The sequence below is a fragment of the Carlito syrichta genome, unplaced genomic scaffold (genome assembly GCF_000164805.1).
Source record: "Carlito syrichta isolate Samal-C Ts95f unplaced genomic scaffold, Tarsius_syrichta-2.0.1 Scaffold115711, whole genome shotgun sequence".
Taxonomy (NCBI): domain Eukaryota; kingdom Metazoa; phylum Chordata; class Mammalia; order Primates; family Tarsiidae; genus Carlito; species Carlito syrichta.
In genome coordinates, this window is record NW_007059807.1 from 254,580 (window position 1) to 274,054 (window position 19,475).

Below are 19,475 nucleotides of genomic sequence, written 5' to 3' on the forward strand. Positions count from 1 at the left end.
TAGGAAAAATAGTAATAATAATGTTTTCCAAAGTTTAAGTAATCAAAGTTCTTTTTATCTTACTTATATAAATATACCAAAAAGATACTTTTCCCTTTTAGAAAAGAAATTATGTTGCCATACTGCTTATTTTCCCATATTGATCATGTATTTGGTTTAAATTGTAAAATAGGATTAACCAAACCTGGTGTCCAGGGCATGACAGAGAGAAGTGAGTTAACTGTCTCTTGGCATTTCAGTAAATTTGAGTTCCTTACTAAGTCGCTAAGGTTTTAGAAATTTAAGAATCTGGGGAAAAATGTCCGAAAGCTTCTGTGAAGAAGGCAAAACCATTTGGGGAATTGTTTGCCAAGCAGCAACTGCAAGTTGCCTAAGAAAAATAGGAAATTCAAAAAACAGTTTAACAATTCCTGAGAGACACAATATCTGAAATTATAAAGTGGTAGGATATATCATTCAGGAAGTTATGTGGTTAGCAACCAGGAATCTTGGAGGTCCTGAGAAGCTGAAATCAAACAGGGAAGACTTTATGAAGGAGTTCAGATTTTAGGTAAGCCAGATTTTCAGAAGGGGAAAAGAAGTAAATAAAATAGAGAAGATTCATGACTTAAAAGCAAAACTATAAGTGAGCAGAAATGCATGAGTCTTGGGATAACTGATAATTGTAACTTATATAACAGGCTCTGACAAAGAAGAGTAATTTATAAAGGCAGTGAAATTATACATTTGACTTTTGTTCTTTCCTTTTTTTTTTTTTTTGAGTCAGAGTCTCACTCTGTCACCCAGGCTGGAGTGCAGTGGCATGCTGCTCATGGCCACCGCAGTCTCAACCTGGTGGGCTCAGCCGATCCTTCCACCTCAGCCTTCCAAGTAGCTGGAACTTCAGGCGAATGCCACCATGCCCAGCTAATTTTCTGATTTATTGTAGAGACAAGGTCTTGCCATGTTGCCCAGGCTGATCTCAATCCCACGGGCTCTGGCAATCCTCTCGCCTCAGCCTCCCAAAGTGCTGGGATTACAGACGTGAGCCACAGCACCTGGCAGATTTGACATTTTCTAGCTAAAAGACACCTTGTAAAACTATGTAACCTGTGCCATCACACAAATAATGAAACTAGTTCAGAGAGAGTAGGTAACTTGCATTAAGGGCACTAACACTTCAATTAGGAGTGGGAGAGTATTTTTTCTGTCAGTCTTTGTTCCAGAAAGGATTTCAGGAACCTTTATGTTCAATATGCACTCATTGAAAGAACAAGTAGCAGAATGAGAAAGCATGATTTCATTAAGAAAACTATGGACCGGGCACAGTAGCTCAAGCATGTAATCCCAGCACTTTGGGAGGATGAGGTGAGGGGATTGCCCAAGCCCACGGGTTAGAGAACAGCCTGGGCCACTTGGTGAGACCTCTTCTCTACAATAAATCAAAAAATTAGCCAGGCATGGTAGCAAGCACCTGTAGTTCCGGTTATTTGGAAGGCTGAGACGGAAGGATCACCTGAGCCCAGCAGATGGCTGCTGGGGGTGGCTGTGAGCGTGCCACTGCACTCCAGCCTGGGTGACAGAGTGAGACTCCAATTCAAAAAAAAAAAAAAAAAGAAAACTTCGTATACATGAACAAACACTAGATTATCAATGCCCACATATAAGTAATTAGTAGTAGTAGTCCAAATTTTTATATTTTAGATTTTTCTACAATAAACATTCTATTTATAATAAAGCAAAAAAGATTTTTACAAGTAACTTGAGACAACTGTTCTGATACTGAGACCAGAAGGAAATTTCACCCATTTGTCCTCTAAGTAATATGATAAGCAATGCCTTAACAACATCCCTAGGATAAATAAAGCACCAAGCTCTAGAACCCATTCCTAGCTGGGTGTGGTGGTATGCATCTTTATGTTAATCAAACTACTCCAGAGGCTGAGGCAGGAGGATTGCTGGAGCCCAGGAATTCAAGGCTGCGGTGAACTATGATCACACCATTGCACTCCAGGCTGGGCAACAGAGTGAGGTTATCTCTTAAAAAAAAAAAAAAAAAATATATATATATATATATATATATATAAAGATAAAAATAAATCCCATTTCTTAGACTAGGCTATGACAAAACACTGCCTCTAAAATTCAATCTAGATGAATATCTAGTTCTCTGCTGATCTGGCTTAATCTAGGGATTGATTTTAGACTAGTTTGAAGAAAAGATGAATTTTATATATACATGGGATATCCACCCCAAATGTGTCTAAACCAATGTTGGTGTGAGTTTTATTTTTGACTCCTGTTGCTGTCTCTTCACTCAGTTTCCATTTCATTTTCTCTTGTAAGCTGTCATAAGTGCTTGTAATGAGGTGATGCTGAGGTCTATGTTAATTAAGCGCAGCTGTTCCTTGGTGTTAGGTAAGCAGGAAGCTCTAAGGGTTAACAGTCTTTACAGCTGGAGAGAGAAGTAACATCCTCTAATTAAAACAAGAGAGGCTGACAAGGATTTATGGCTAAACAGAGGGCCAAAGGAATGCCTTCAGAAGTTTCATACCTGCTCCAGTGCAGACAAAAAAGTGGTCAAAGCCCAGAATTCTACCCTATAAAGACAAAATGAGTTAACTCACAGTTTAGTATTCTTATCTCTAAGCAAAATAAATATTAGAGGAATGCTAACAAAAATTATTTGGGTTTCAGAAAAGTTTAACACATTTTGGTAGATATTAAGTTGCAGGGTTGATAAATTATTTATTAGAGCCGCTCCTAGTTCATGACAATAAAACCATATCATCTGCACATAAGCCTGCTCACTTTTTTTTGCTGGGGGTGGGAGATAGAGCAGGTATCTACCTCTTCCCAAGGTGGTAGTAAATCATTAAGTTACAGTATTAAGAAGGGGGGGTAGAGACATAATACTTTGCTGTTTTATATGCGCATACAAAAACAGATCTCATCAATAAAAAAGGGGTTTTTTACTGGCCCTAAATCTTCTGTTATAACTGGTGATCTGTATTTAATTCATATAGTTGATTCCTATCCCAAATCAAAAGCTAAGGAAGAAATCAGCAAAACCCACAAACCATTGTGAATTACTCCCAGCAGAGACTGGGAATCCCTAAGTACTATTTAGGCTGCAAATTTTTGCACCAAAGATCCCTTTATGTTAATCAAACTAGTAACAACTTTTAAAAGGTCAAGAAAATAGTGAGGAATCTCCCTTTTTAAGTGAGACATTGTAGGGGCCCTACAGTTAACCTAATTAACTAAGACAGAGGAAGAGATGACTCAACGGATATGTACAGAAAAAGAGGATGACAAGAAAGCAAATAGATGAGAGACTTGAGTAGGAAATGGTCTCAGAAGCCAAAGGTATAGGCTGAATGTAGCATCTCTGAACTGAATGCTGCCTTAAGATTAAGGAAGGTCGATAACTAAGAAGAGACTTAGACTTGACTATGGCATTAACATCAGCTATTTTAAGCGCCTGCTTTGAGGTAACTTTCAGTAAAACAGTAATGATTAGAGCCGAAATACAGGGAATTTTATTAAAGGGCAGATACCTTTCCTCCCATTCTCTTGTTCTTTCAGATTCTGGCACATCGGTAAATAAAAACTAGTATCTTGTAGTTAATTGGGTTGGGCAAGCAGAACAGGCAGCTTGACAGTTGCTTAGCTGGCACATATTTACATAAGACGGTCAAAATTCCAGCCAGGCTTTCTCAAAACTAGGGCAGAATTTTTTCAACTTATACTTATCCCTTCTTCCAGGTCATGTTAAAATAACGCCTTGGGTCAGGATGACAGATGCCTGTTTTGTCTGGAGACTTTGATGTTCATTCACTCATTAATATCAATTTGACAATTTTCTTGCTAAAGTAAAATGATTTTTACTTTTCTTCCTTCTCTGCCACAATCTGCCATCAGAATACGACCACAGAAAGACAAAATATTTTGTTTAAAAACAACCTAGACTGGGCACAGTAGCTCACACCTGTAATCCCAGCACTTTGGGACGCCAAGACAAGAGAATTGCTTGAGCCCAGGAGTTTGACACCAGCCTAGGCAACATAGCAAGGCTCCCATCTCTACAAAACAAAAAATTAGCCAGCCATGGAGGCAGGTGCCTATAGTCTCAGCTACTCAGGAGGCTGAGGTGGAAGAATCATCTAAGGCCAGGAGGTCAAGCATGCGTGAGCTGTGATTGTGCCACTGCACTGCAGCCTGGGCAACCGTGAGGTCCTGACTCTAAATATAAAAAAATAAATAAAACTACCTAGACCAATGTGCATATGGTTAAATTGACATTTCCTTACTAAAATACACTTAGTCCATTTATGCACTGCTATTTCTCATGCAAAGGTAGCTTCAAAGTGATCTTCCTAAGATATAAAAAAGGACTTAAATCAGTATCATTCACCACTTACTTTATTCAGACACTTGAGTGTACCTCTCTCACCAGAGCTAGAGATGGTAGTCTCTGTACATTTCACAGTAAAGAAAAACATCATTCACCAAATCCATGACCAAGGGAACTTTGAGGATTTCTTTAATTTGTAGCAGAGACTGCAGCCCAAACAGCAATGCCACATCCACAGTATGCCAGCTTCCTACCCTACCCGTATTCCTCTCTTCTTTAAAGCTCCAAAGGTTATCAATAAGATTAAATCTCACCTAGGAGAAAAATAATGACCCACATATTAATGTATAACTAAAACGAAAAATAAATAATGGGATTCTTAAAAAGGATACCTTACTTTACCTGGGTTATAATTAGACCAACCTGTGGATGAAATGAGAGCTTATGAGGCACCATGAGTTTCACCTGTGCCAGTCTCTTATAGCGATCAGCAGATTCTCTCCTCCCTTGAAATCTCCAATCTACATATGCAGTAGTTTTTTTTAAAGGCCTCAGCACTGACAACTCTCAGGTGAAAAGTATAGGCAACGACCAACAAACCAAGATGCCATTATGCACTTCACTTTCGATAAACTGAAACAAAGATTAGTTGGCCCAACCTAATGAATGAGAGCATAAAACTAGAAGCTTGGTTAACACTAGTTTTGACACCATATATCGATTCCTCAACTCTAAGTTCCTTTGGAGAGAAGTCATGAGAGGCTGGAGTCCTCAAACCCCAACTAAGAATGAATCCTCTTTCTCCCCAATGTAAAACAGCAAATGCACCTATAAGGTGGAGTTAGCAAGGAAAGAAAAAGTTGGAAAGATTTCTAGATAAAATAGGAAATCACAGAAGGCAAACTAAAATCAATTGAAACAGGCCTCACAAAAGAGACAACAGCTGAAGGTCTTATAAAAAAAAAAACAGAACATCCTTGAATGGGCAAAGTAAGGGAAGAGCATAGCAGCCCTTGAACTTCAAAGGAAAGTCCACCAAGACGTGTTAAGATTCCCAGCTAAGAATGAGTTCAGTCTCCATCCATGATCAGATTCTGCAATGTGTGTATCCCAAAAGGAGTTCCACATGAAGATCCTTTTCTCTGCAACTCTTAGATGAGCACCAACACACACTCCACCAATCTGCCAAACACAGCTAGAACTCCTTGTCTGACCCGCACTCTCCCTGGCTCTCCACAGAGTGTTTGGTCTTTAACGCCAGGCTCGATTCAGGAGTTTCACCTGTGCCAGTCTCTTAGTGATCATGGTGGCAAAAACCAGGCCAAAGAGGACACTGCTGATTAACACATAGTCATAGTCATCCTTCAGGACATCAAACTGTTTGGATGGGTAGACTCGAGTTTGGTAAATGTCCAAACCATAGGCCACAACCTGGAAGGCAGACAAAACAAGAATTATGGAAGAAGCCAACCAATGGTTCACCCCACCTCAAATTCAGGTAAGGGGGGAAACGGGATTCTCAGCTGTTTCCCCAAGGGTAAAATAAAGAGCAGCTGTCACACAGAGTGACCATGAAGGTAGTGCACACTGGGCTGGGGCCTCTACTCACCAAACAAGTGGACTCCAGGCCTGAGGGAGCTGTGTAGATACCTCGCATTCGAGAAACTGTCTGGTTATAGTTGATGAATCGCTCTGCGTGTATCTGTACATCTGGAGAATACGGGATCAGGTTCTCCTCTCTGCAAAACACCAGCCGGGACAGGCACTCTGAGAACTGCTTGTAAAGGGATCTCTTGGCTGCCGTTCCTGAGTCATGGGAGGTTTCCAAGCTACATATCTAACCTTGAAATCTCTTTGGAGGTAGCATTAGGTAGTTAAAAATTTAGCAGCTGAATGTTAGGAAGGACTGCAAGAAAAGGAAGCTCTCTGGAAAGTAAGACTGAGGTCTGGATCCCTACCTTGTTCTAAAGGTTAAAAAAAATATAGACGACTGGCATTTCACAGCACACAGGGGAAGTCAGGGCCACACTGAACCAACAGGCAAACTCCCGCTCTTCACTTTAGAGTGCCTCTCAGTCCCTGTTTCTCCTCTGCATCCTGATGATCACCCATGTCTCTTCCCAGCTTTAACCTCCTCTCTCTCATGTAGTTCTCCAAACCACACCCCTTTCCTTTCTTCATGCTCCCAAGAGAACTCAGGATGAAGGTGAGAGAATATGCAGAGATAGTGGTTGAAAATACAGAAATGAATACTGTGAACAAGTTGCTGGCTTGCCCACATGATCTAGCCCCCACTGCCTCCATGGCCTCATTTTCTAGCATCTCCCATCACACTGCTCCACCCACAGGCCTCTCTGCACCCCAAAAAAATTCACCAGACATGCTTTCAGGGCATATGCACACATTCTACACAGCCCTCCATAGCCTGTCCCTGCTTTATTTTTTCTCATTAGCATTTATGAGTCTCTATTTTACTATTTACCACACTCTGTTTTACTTGTTTATCTAATTTATTACCCATATCCCACCAAAACATAAGCTCCATGAGGGCAGACTTGTCAGACTTGTTCCCTCTATATCCCCTGCCCTTAGCACAGCATGACAGAATATAGCACACTGAGGACCAAGCTTAGCCAGAGGTTAAGTTCAGTGAGGTCAGAGCCTTCAGCATTGCCCACACAGGTCTCACCTGCTTTGTTCTGTTGGGATCTCAGGACGGCGGGGATCCAGCAAGGCCTTAGGAAGGGAAAGAATTGCCCCGGAAGGCAGCCCAACTGCACAGAAAGGAGGATATTCATGAGGATCCAATCCCAGCTGAGGGCCAGTTACAAAGTGTCATTATCACAGAAATGTATAAGAGAGGGTTTAAAATAAAGAAATGGGTTAATGAGGCTCCCTTAAATAGCCAAAAACAGTCATCCAACAATACACATGGGTCTGAATAAACGTTTTGAAGATAGTTTTGAAGATAATTTTTTTTTTTAATTTATTGTAGAGATGAGGTCTCACCAAGTTGCCCAGGCTGGTCTCGAACCCGTGGGCTCAGGCAATCCTCTCACCTTGTCCTCCCAAAACACTGGGATTATAAGTGTGAGCCACTGCGCCCGGCCAATAATTGTTTCTTAATGCATCATCCTGAGACATCAGAAAATAAAGCTCTAGTATCAAGATATGGGTAATGATAAAAGAGAAGAGAGTGGAAGTCCACTTGGATCTCTTTGTCACTCTCTCCACCAGGGAGTCTCCTTCCCATTGAGCAAACACAGGTTGTATGTACCACTGCAGTATGGTCGCCAGGGAGGGTGCAGGACTGAGGACCAAGCATCAGCATAGCACCAGTCCCAGTAATGGTGAGTAAAGCTGATAAACAGCTAGCCAGGATGTCTTCCTCATATTTAAGAATACAATCGTAATACCAAGTGCCTGTCAGAGCTGAGAGCCAAATGTGCTTGATAAATCAACTAGGTGCAGGAAGCTATAAACAGAGTCTTGAACTTAGGATATATAAGGATGAGATCCTAAACCCTGCCAGTTTCCACACCCTGTCAGCACAAGCTAGCTATGTTAAGAATGTTATCAGGGGCCGGCATGGTGGCTCACGCCTGTAACCTCAGCACTTTGGAGGCTAAGGTGGGAGGATCGCTCAAATCCAAAAGTTTGAGATCAGCCAGGGCAATATAGTGAGATCTCGTCTCTACAAAAAAAAAAAAAATCAAAAAATTAGCAAGGTTTGGTGACATTCACCTGTAGTCCTAGTTACTTAGAAGGCTGAGGTGGAAGGACTCCTCAGCCCAGGAGGTTGAGACTGTGGTAAGCCATGATTGTGCCACTGCTCTCCAGCCTGGGTGACAGTGACACCCTGACTCAAAACCAACAAAAAAGAAAGCTATCAAGGAGTGAATTTCTGAGCTAAGTGAAAACGTCAAACAGAAGGGAAGTTGTTCATCACAAACAAGGACTAACAGAGAAGTCAGTGGCAAGACTCAACTAAGGAACTTTCTACACTGAAATACAGCCCTGTCACCACCCTTCCCTTACAGATGGCCAGACAGGGCTCTGTTGGCAACACATCCCCTGCTCTGTCCCTCAGTGTGGCTGCTCAAGGGAAGCTGGTCACCCCAGAGGCCCCCCCAGACACTCACTCAGCAGGTGTCGGCTGGTGATGCCCCGCTCGGTGATGGTGGCCTCCATGGCACTGATAGAGGAGGGGAAGATGTAGGACTGCTGGAGCACCTGGGGCAGCTGGGGGCGGTCCAGGGAGCTGAAGGCGGTGGCATTGTACTGCTCGGTGCCCTCATAGAGCTCCAGTGCAGTAAACTCATTGCGCCGAGCCTTGGTATTCCAGTACTGGTACTGCAGAGAGAGAGGAGGCAGTTCATGTTTAGCTGCTGCTTCTGCTGGAAAGGAAATTACACGGAAAGGCAACTTTCCAATTAGCTACAGTTCCAGCAACAAATATCACCTTGCATCCCAGTTTTCTTCCTTGTTACCAAATTTACTGACTTTAGGGTAGGATAATCTAGGCTATCCAAAATTCACCACAAGACAAGGGAATTCTCAGTATCTTAGAAGTACTAACAGTAATAGCTAGCCTTCGAGTCCTTAGTAGGGGAGGCATTGCTCTCAGCTAGCCTGAAGGTGACTGACATTACCCTTATTTCACCAGTAAAGCAACACAGACAGCATATACAACTAGGGAGAGGTTGTGCCAAGAACCGAAAGAGGTTAAGATCAGACCTAGGGAGTCTACCTCCTGAGCCCAGCCCCCTAGCCAACACACCATCCAGGAGGCTGGGAACCCATGAAAACACAAAGCAGCAACTGGGTCTCTGGAAAGGACTTTAGATGCAGGAAGACCTCTGAAGCTACCTCGAATCCCAGCAGCAACTCCTTACCACCACCCAGTTCTCTGAATGCACGAGATGAACGGGGCCCTTGGCTTTCTTCTGCACAGAGGAGTGTATAATGCGCCCAGTGATGCCATCAATGAGGAAGATGCCAATAAAGGTACGCTCATGGTGCACGTCTGTGCTCTCTGTCACCACGGCCAGTAGGTTGGGGTTCAGGCTCTGGGGAAAGAAAGAGAAAAGCACCTTCAAAACCATGAGGGTATATCATGCAATCACCGATGTTACTTCTCTGCTCAAAACCTCCCAGTGGCCCTTCACTGCACTCCAAATAAAGGTCAGGGTAACAGCCTGTAATCTGGCCCTATCGCCCTCTGCCCTCGGCAGCACCAACGCACCTCCTCACTTGTCCTTTCAGTCACCAGTCCTCCTTGCTGTTCCTTGAATACCCCAGGCATGCTCTGGCTTTTCTGTATGGAAGCCTCTTCCCCTAGATAGCCACATGACTTACTTCCTCACCCGACTCATCACGCAGTGCCACTTTCTCAGGGAGCCCCCCTTCATCACCCTACAAACACCACAGCCCTTCTCAGGCCTGTGCTCGCTTTCCCTCTTCCTGGCTTTATTTTTCTCTGTAGAACCAGTCACCTTCTAACATACTAATTTACCAGCTGGGCATGATGGCTCATGTCTGTAATCCCAGCACTTTGGGAGGCAGAGGCAGGAGAAGTGCTTGAGTCCAGCAATTTGAGACCAACCTAGATAAGACCTCATCTCTACAAAATACTAAAAAAAATTAGCTGGGCATGGTGGCACACGCCTATAGTCGCAGCTACTCAGGAAATAATAATAATAAATAATAAGTCTACCTATTTATTTTTTATTAGCCTCTCCCAGCTACAATGACAGAAAATTTTGTCTGTTTTGTTTACAGACGTATTCCAGTGTCTAAAAAGAATGCCTGCAACCACCTAGTGCTCAAAAATGTGCTGCTTCATCTCTGTGCCATTCCTTCCAAAATTCCATAACCACCACATAACCATGAGAAAAACATCAAAGCAAGATTCAAAAACATTCTACAAAACACCTGACTAGCACTCTAAAACAATCAAGGTCATGAAAAATAAGGAAAGAATGAAAAACTGTCACACACAAGAGGAGACTAAAGAAATCTGACAATGTAGGATCCTGGAAAAGAAAAATGACATTAGTGAAAAAACTGGTGAAAACTAAATAAAGTCTTGAGCGTACTTAACAGTCATGTACCAACACTGGTTTCTTAGTTTAAACAAATGTGCCGTGGTCATGTAGCAAACACTGGTAAGAGGGATGTGAAACTATATGCACTATCTTTGCAGCTTTTCTGTAAATCTAAAATTACACCAAATGAAAAGTTTATTTTAAAAAACTAAAATTTGCATAATGACATGAATCCAAAATGGCCTGTTACTAGCTGGCATTCTTTTCCAGCATATGAAAACACAGCTTCTCTTATAAAGGTAAAATGACATAATTATATATTTTTCTAGTGTAAGTCAAAATGTACTTTAGAGTTTGTGGGCCAGGCACAGCTGCTCACACCTGTAACCCCAGCACTTTGGGAGGCGGAGGCGAGAAGATTTCCTGAGCTCAATAGTTTAAGACCAGCCTAGGCAACTTGGCGAGATCTCATCTCTACAATAAATCAGAAAATTAGCCAGGCATGGTGGTGGTGCACACTTATAGTCCTAGCTACTTGGAAGGCTGAGGTGGAAGGATCACCTGAGCCCAGCCCAGGTTGAGGCTGTGGTGGCCATGATCGTGCCACTGTACTCCAGCCTGGGTGAGTAAAACTCTGACTCAAAAAAATAAAGTAAAAACTTCAGTGTCCTTTAAAAAAAAAATCTATTATTTTGGTCATCCTGAACAGGTTAAAAATGACTGCTGTCACATGGGAGTTATTCATCAATTAAAAATTCAATCTGTATCCATTAAAGTACAGAATAAAATAAATAATCAAGTCAAAAGCACTAATAACATATAACACTAACTATGTGGCAGGCACTATTCTCATCACTACATGTTATCATTATCTTTAAAACAATCCTCTGAAGTCAGTGCTACTACCTCTGTCGTATTGGTGCAAATGGAAGTTTCAGCAGCCTAAGAGATAAAACAGCTAGTTAGTTCATGGCAAAGCCAGCTCTGAACTCAACATCCCAACAGAGGTTTGCTCTCTGCTATGCAGGCTCACACTCAGTGAGAAGGCTTCCCTGTCGAGTTCCATGGCCACACTGCTCTATTCTGTGACACCCCCTCCACCTGAATCTCTGCTGTGCCAGATGGTGTAATTAACATTCATTACTATTGTGATTACATTCTCTCCTAGGATAGTCTTGCAGCACACTTGTCGCCCTGTCTCCCTTCCTTTACCACTAACCAGAGTATGGGATCACAGAGATGGAGCTCTACCACTAAGTACAATAAGAGCTAACATCTGCTGGATACTCACCCTACACCAGGTACTGGGTACGAGTATCTAATGTGATCATCACAACAACCCTAGGAGGAGGGAATATTATGCCCATTTTACAGACAATAAATTAAGGCTCAAAGGTATTAAATGATCTGTATCTACCAAGTCCTAGAGCCAGACTTCAGGCTCTTGATTTCCTGATTCTAAAGTCCTGGCTCTGTGCCAGACCACTGGCCGTACCTTGTAGAGCACACTGCGGTCCCCCATCACACGGCCCTGGGAATGAACGTGCTCACTGCTGCGCTTCCCCTTCACCGTGACGATCCGCTGTACTTCTGGGGGAATGGTCAGCTCCCAGCTCAGTTCAGTGGTGAGGTCCTAGGGCAGGGGCAAAAGAGCCTGAAATCAGGAGGGCACTCTTCGAACTGAAACAACTGGAGCTAGACAGGCCTGCGGTTCATCATTTGAGGCCTTTGTGTTTGAGATCAGAACTAGAAAAACGGCAATAAAGATCTCGCATATGAAGAAGTTTTAGAACTCTCAGTTTGATGAAGAAGAGTACTCAAGAGTATCCCATTGTTTATCTGAGTAGGAAAAGTCCAAGGAAAATATACCATTTATTACTAAAATCTAAGATCCCTGTATACTGGGCCAGCAGTGAAGGATGATGCTAGCACGGACCTCAAAACACTTCCTGTCTACTTCTTTCTGGTCACAGGAAACTGGTAAATACACATTTATGGTTAAACACATTATTATACCTTTATCCTATGGAATTAGGAGCCCTTGGGGGCAGGGGTTGGTAACTGGGAAGGGACGTAAGGGCCTTCTGGGGAGCTGGTGGTGTTCTGCTTCCTGAAGTGATTACCATGTACACAAGAGTATTCCTTTTGTGAAGGTTCACAGTCATAACCTCATGATTTTGTACTTGTGTCCATATTTTACTGTAATAAAAAATAGGTTTGTTGACAAAGTAATGAGGTAGAAGTCCTATTACATGAAAAAATCAAATTTAACAATAACAAATATAGGTCAATTCCATGTGAATGAGAAAAAAATGTATGAGACACGTATGTCCATACAGCTGCTGATACAGTATGATAAAGACACAAGATGGTGGGAGGAGGCCCAGCAAGCTGGCGACAGACTTCCCATCTGGGGAAGATAGCTGGGAATGGGCTGTGAGGGTCTGCTCACATTTTGCTTGTGAACTTCTGTACCAATAGAATTCTTTACAATGAGAATACATGTATTACATTTTTGAAATAATAAAAATGTTATTAAACAAATAAGGCCGGTCATGGTGGCTCACAACTGTAATCCTAGCACTTTGGGAGGCTGAGGCAAGAGGACTGCCTGAGCCCAGGAGTTTGAGACCTCATCTCTACAATAAATCAAAAAATTAGTGAAAAAACAATTGTCCTTCCAAGTTGTTAAAAGGGGGCCTTGAAAGAAACTGTTCTCTGTAGATTCAGGAGCGTGATCTGGAGTGTGGGTGTCATGAATCAGTGCAGTCCTGAGCTATCATCTGAGTAAATGGTGGCCTAGGAAGACAAAGGAGGCAGAGCTTTCTGTGGGAAGTTTGTCAGGTGTGGCCTATAGTCCCAGCTACTTGGAAGGCTGAGTGGAAAGATTACCTGAGCCTAGCAGGTCAAGGCTGTGGTGGTGGTGATCGTGCCACTGCCCTCCAGCCTGGGCAACAGAGTGAGACTCCAACTCAAAATTTAAAAAAAAAAATAAGCCTTCATTGCCACAGCGCTCTGAAAGCATGAGAACTCACTAAAATATCCCCAAAGAAGAAAGCCACCAAGTGAGGGCAAAGGCAGCAAACTCACTTGGAGGTCAAAGACTATACAGCCACACCTGACAAACTTCCCACAGAAAGTTCTGCCTCCTTTGTCTTCCTAGGTCACCATTTACTCAGATGATAGCCTCAGGACTGCACTGATTCATGACACCCACACTCCAGATCACGCCCCTGAATCTACAAAGAACAGTTTCTTTCAAGGCCCCCTTTTAACAACTTGGAAGGACAATTGTTTTTTCACTCACAAGGGTAAAGGCTGTATTTTCTGGGCAGACCATTGCCCATGTCCTCTATGCTAAAGGTTAGCTGTTACAAAAATGTCAGGAAAGGGTGCTGCACTGCATTTTCAAAACAGCAGAAGCTCAAACTTAGATGGCACGTCCCATGTGCCAGGCTTTGTGATTTCCATGTATTTCCTCACTAAATCCTCACAACAACCTTATGAGTTAGGTACTGTCATCACCTATTTCACAGACAAGAAGACAGAGGCCAGAGATGTTCTATGCCCAAGGTCACAAAGTTAATAAATGATAAAGCTAGGCTTCCAACCCAGGCTGCTGGGTCCAGGCACTCAACCTCTGTGCTCCATTGTCTCTCAAAAAGGTCTTCTAGTGAGTGCACACACAACCCTGCTAACAAGGCCAACGCCAGCCCCTTGTGAACTTCAGAGCTGGACTTCAGAGCCAGTATGTATCACTGTTTACAAGAGTCAAGATCAGAGCAAATCAATTCCATTTCTAGAGTAAATTCAAAGCACGCATTCTATCAAGAGTCGGTCAATAACATCATCTTTGTTTAAAAGTGCAACTCATTCCTCAATCCCCATTCCTACCTTCCACCCTCCCAGAAGTGGAGAAGTGTCCCTTCTCTCTGCTGTAGAAAAGAAACGTGGAATGAAGGCTCCATGAGGGCAGAGACTTGGTGTACTGTGCACTGCACCATCTGCGGCACTTAGTAGCTGCCCAGTATGAACAGATGCCTGACTCTGAATCAGACATCAGGATTACACTAATCTTAGTTTACAACAGAATGAGTAGCGTAATTCACTTCTTGGCCAAATGACCAGGAGACACCCCATCCCCCCTTCAAAGGGTCCTGCCAGGATGCCCCTTCCCTACCTTCCGAAGTCGATATCCACAGAGTCGTCCCTGCTCTGCATCCACCAGATAGAAGAAGATGGAAGGGGCAAGCTCATGTAGCTGTCTCAGGACATTCCGAGTGGCTGGGAAAGCTGTGACCTTAAAAAACCCAGACAGCCCGAAAAAAGAGTTAAAGGAAAGGACTGGGAATCTCTAAGTCATTTCCCAAGACTCATTACTCTTTTCCCATCAAAGGGAATTTTAAGAATAAGACAGCAAATCTTAAAATAATGTGAACCGGCCAGCTCAGCGGCTCAGACTGTAACCCCAGCACTTTGGGAGGCCGAGCTGAGAGAACTGCCTGAGCCCAAGGGTTTGAGACCAGACTGGGTAACTTGGTGAGATCTCGTCTCTACAATAAATCACAAAAATCAGCCAAGCGTGGTGGCATGTGTCTGTAGTTTCTGCTACTTGGAAGGCTGAGACAGAAGGATCGCCTAAGCCCAGCAGGTTGAGGCTGCAGTGGCCATGAATGTACCACTGCACTCCAGCCAGGGTGACAGAGTGAAACTCCAACTGAAAACTAATAATGATAATTTGAATCTAGCAAACTCAGTTTTGGGCTTACATTTAGTTCTGTTGAGAACCTGAGTTTTTCATAGGAGCACAAAGAACAATCCTTAGGGCTGTGTTCCTTAGGGCTGGCCCTAGAGTCTAAAGGTGCTGGCAGCGACCATGCTCCACCTCTGGATGGAGCTTGAGTCAGAGGTGGCCCCCTCATCTTGTCCTCCACTGATTGTGTGACTATCCCGCCCTAGACCCAACTCCACTCCAATGTCCTCCATCCCTTCTGAAGACACAGTACCTTGTACTCATCATCAATCAACAGCAACACCTTGGCGTAGTCTTGATCCATGACTGGAAGAAGCAAAGACTGCAAGATGGGACGCTTCAGCACTGGGGGAGCCACCTGACTCCACTTCCCAAATATGGGATTGAAGACATACAAAGAACTCATCCCTGTCTCCTAAAATAGGCAAGGTGTCAGATTCCACCAACATCAAAAGAATGCAAATCCTAAGGGCAAATCTGAAAAGCTGGGACTTCAGCTCAATTGTGAGGGGTTCCCTACTCTTTGCCCCCTTTGTGGAAAATAAATTCTTGGCTGAAGATGAATGGTCCCCTAGGCTAATGTCAAAAGGAATAAAGTCAACCTGTCTCTGGTTACAAACCTAACTAAGAACTGATAAGCTGAAGAACAAATTAAAAAGCCAAGTAACAATTCAGCAAGTCCAGGGACGCTATTCAAGAGGCGCATCTACCAATCCCTCTTTCTAATACAACTAGAAGGAGTCTACATGAATCCATTCTAATTCTGGGAAGCAGACATGTGAACAGCTTTGTGTCCTGCTCTTCCTCATAGAGAAAACAGCCGCTCGGCCTATTTGGAAGGATGAGAGCCAGCTTCCTGTGAATCTGGTGAAGTCACAACCCCTTACACTCAATTCTACTTCCATGCTGGATGGTTCCTCCACCTAGGCATTAAACTGGAAGAAACACAGTTCCTGCCCCTGAAACTTTCTCTTTCTCTCCCACAGAATTCCAAGGGCCCAGGAGAAATGTAAGTTGCAAAACAGCACAAAAGCCACACCCACTTTGGCTCCAGTTAAAGGTGACTGCCTCACCTTGTCCTTCACCAGAAGGGTGCATTGTGGAGGGTGGGGGAAATGAGCAGTAGTTCTCTGGACCATCAGCTTGAAGGAGGAGTCTGGCTTAACACTAGGTAGATATTGTTTCCACAGGATGGTGCCAGAGCTGCTCTCAATGCCAAAAAGCTGCAAGATAAACAAATGCTTGTCTCACTACTAGAAAGAGAAACCAAAGAACTGAATCTATACTTGAAGATGAGAGCCAGTGCATCCCCTCCCAAGGCCCACCCTGAACTTCAACAGGTTCAGGACCTGCTTCAACCCCACTCACCTTGCCTGAGGCTGTGACCATCACCATCATCTTCTGGAGGTTGAACTCATCCCTGGCCAGGGTGTCGATGTTGATTTCATTCTTAATCTGACTCCGGGGCTTCCGAGCATCGTAAAACATCTTCCAGAGGTGGGAAGTCCATGCCTGCAGCAGGATGAGCTGAGACGAGAGGCGTTTCAGGAACATCCCCAGCAAGCCATCTGGTGTCAAGGAAAAGGTAGCGCACTCTGCATCAACTCAGGGTCCAGTAAGGAGGTATGTGCTTTTCCTAATGAGGGATCTCTCTGTCTCTTCTGAAGTGTTAAAGTCCATACCACAAGCCCAAGGTACAGTCCAGAGTCTAAGGCCTAGTCTCACACCATATAGTCATGCAGAAGCTTCCAAAAACTACTTACCTGGCTCTTACATCTAAATCCAGCTAAACTCTTGGAATGGGAGACTAAGCAGTCAGAGATCAGCCATGCAGGATGTAGCCATGCTGTGAAGTCTCCACTACAGTCCCATATCAAGGTGGGCCAGAGGAGGCTTCTGGGTGTCATGACAAAGCCAGAAGAGGCATGGGTGTGGGAAGCTGGGGTGCGGGTTTATGTGTATCATGAATAGGTACTTCCATCTCCCATAGCCTCAGGCCTACTTTGTCAACTGTTTAACCCGTACCCAACAGATCTACTTGCAACCATTTCCCAAGGGCATCATTCACTCTATTCCTGACTCCGTCAATGAAGACAGCGTCTTTCAAATCTCCATCAGACACCTTGGAGTTGGTGACAGATGCAAGGCAGCAAGGTAAAGAATTCAGCCTCTGGAATCTGGCAGGCCTGGAGTAGAATCCCAGCTCCACTACTTACTACTGTGAGACCTTGGGAAATGAACTTCAAGTAGCTCATAGGGCTGTTGATTTTATCACATGATGTACAAACAGGGTTTAGCAGGGTGACTAGTACATCGTAAGTACTCACACAAAGTAGTGCCTCTGCCTATCTTGTTTTCTATTAATTCCAGCTCAAGGAAGATAAGTGAGAGGCAAAGGCAAACAGGACAAGTCACAAGCATGGCAGCCCACACACACCCACACATGGGATGTACCTCATTGGTGCAAGTCAGGCAGAAAAATAATTAACCAAAAGCTAGCCACGTGGGCAGGCAATGAGCAACAAGGTAGCAAGAAGCAGGTTTTACCTTGAATCGCTGGATCCAGGCAGCAGAAATAAATAGTAAAATCAAATTAATCCTCAGCTTAAGAAAACGCGCACTGCCTAGCAGGGTGCCTGGCCCAGAGCAGGCACTCAACAACTATCCACTGGACAGCCGGATGAACGATGGAAGGGAGAGGAGTGGGGGCAGGACTGAATCAGAGCAGAGCAGATCAAGCTCATCCTGGGGGTTGGGACTGTGGCTGGCTTTCACAGTCCCCGGTGAGCCCAGAAATGTCTCTCTAGAAAGATGTGGCTGCTGCTCTGGGGACAATGAGTATACAGCTCCTGGCAAGGATCTAATAAACAGGTCTGCAGGCAACAGTAGTTATTACCAAGACTTTCTTTCCTTAGGTTCTTGCCCTGGAGGGATTCCCAGTTCATCCTTTCACAAAAAAGAATGATTTCATAAACCATATGGCCAAAAATGCAGGGAAATCTGATCTCAGAGCTGATTCAGGGCAGACTGGCAATCTGCTGAGCCCAGAAGATTGCCAAGTCACAACGTCTCTTGTGGTCCCACCTACAAGCCCATTCCCAGAGCAGCCCTTCCAGCTATGCTGTGCACCCACCTCTTATGTTCATACCTGCCTTTTTGCCAAATTCTCCTTCCAGCTCAGCCTGCGCCCCAGTCAGTGGGAGATCCACCATCTCCAGGCACACCACTTCTGCCAGCGACTCCTCACGGTTCCACAGCACCACCTTCCCTGCTGTAGGAAGCCATTTTTACAAAAGCTAAGCCTGCCTCTTGGTCTTCTGAAGAGGCTCTTCTAGGTGACTCAGGGGTTGCCACAGCTCTTGTATGAAAAGAAAATGGCAGAGCAAGGGGCAGGAATCAACAGGGCAAGCAATTACGCCTTGTGGTCATATTGTACCTGAGGCAAAAGGCTTAAAAAAAAAAAAAAAAAAAAGAGCAAGTGGGGAAAGTCCTGTACCCCGCCCTAGCATGCTAAGGAATTATTCAAAAGCAGGTGATGTGGTGCTGGAAAAAACACTCAGGGCACACTCCACTTAAACCTTTCCCAGAAGGATTCCACTTAAACCTTTTCCCTGTCCAGAGCTTCCCAAAGACCAGTCTGATTAGAACTCATGGGAAGGCCTGAGGAGGAAAAGTGGGTTGGATGAGGTCTACCTACCCAGCTGCTGCAGGAAAAGTAGCAGATGATCCTCCGTCTGCACCAAGGCCCGGTAGCCCACTGAGTCATCCTTCTTCAGGAACACCTGGATATACAGCTGGAAGCCAAACAGTCAAGGCCACTGTAGTGAGAACCCGGTACCTCTGAGAGTCCCATATTCCATGATTCAAAGTGTTAGGAGTTGACAGAGGTCCAGATCATGGACTATTTGATGTCTAAACAACACAACTATTACCAAGAAGCCAGTAAGACGATGCATATTCTTAGGAGCCAGCACCACAATGATGCTACTCACTCTTGGACCTCTCAATGGCAGAACCTTCACAGGCACCACGTCATTTATCTGTGTTCTAATCACATCCCACAAGATAAGCAGGAAGCCAAGATTAGATTTTCCATTTCAGAGATGAAGAAGCCATGGCCCAACAGACTGGGAAACACAACTAAATGTATGTGGAGGCAGGCAATCCTGGGTAGTGATCAAGAGTAGAAGCTATGGAGTTAGACCTGAATCTGAACCCCAGCATCACCTCTATAAGCTCTGTGACTCTGGGTCGGGCACTAAATCCCACTAGGCCACAGTACCATTTGTAAAACCAGGTCAGCAATAACCACTCCTAAGACTGTTGAGAAGCTGGGCTC

General features: G+C 44.1%; 1 protein-coding gene across 5 annotated transcripts in view; it reads right to left on the reverse strand.

Moving 5' to 3' along the window:
* Positions 1-4,386: 4,386 nt before the first annotated feature.
* Positions 4,387-19,475, reverse strand: part of EMC1 (ER membrane protein complex subunit 1) — a 28,035-nt gene continuing 12,946 nt past the window's right edge. For 3 of the 5 annotated variants that reach the window (XM_021706464.1, XM_021706461.1, XM_021706474.1), the window contains 12 exons: positions 18,834-18,930; positions 18,285-18,407; positions 16,505-16,704; positions 16,210-16,359; positions 15,390-15,551; positions 14,564-14,683; positions 11,879-12,016; positions 9,232-9,405; positions 8,479-8,689; positions 7,026-7,110; positions 5,946-6,075; positions 5,246-5,767 (listed from right to left, as the gene is read on the reverse strand). In XM_021706464.1, the coding sequence (XP_021562139.1) occupies positions 5,588-5,767; positions 5,946-6,075; positions 7,026-7,110; positions 8,479-8,689; positions 9,232-9,405; positions 11,879-12,016; positions 14,564-14,683; positions 15,390-15,551; positions 16,210-16,359; positions 16,505-16,704; positions 18,285-18,407; positions 18,834-18,930 (1,770 nt within the window). In that variant the 3' untranslated portion in view covers positions 5,246-5,587. Of the gene's footprint in view, positions 5,768-5,945; positions 6,076-7,025; positions 7,111-8,478; positions 8,690-9,231; positions 9,406-11,878; positions 12,017-14,563; positions 14,684-15,389; positions 15,552-16,209; positions 16,360-16,504; positions 16,705-17,683; positions 17,693-18,284; positions 18,408-18,833; positions 18,931-19,475 lie in introns of all 5 variants that reach the window. The other 2 variants (XM_008073556.1, XM_021706469.1) reach the window with 2 other exon arrangements.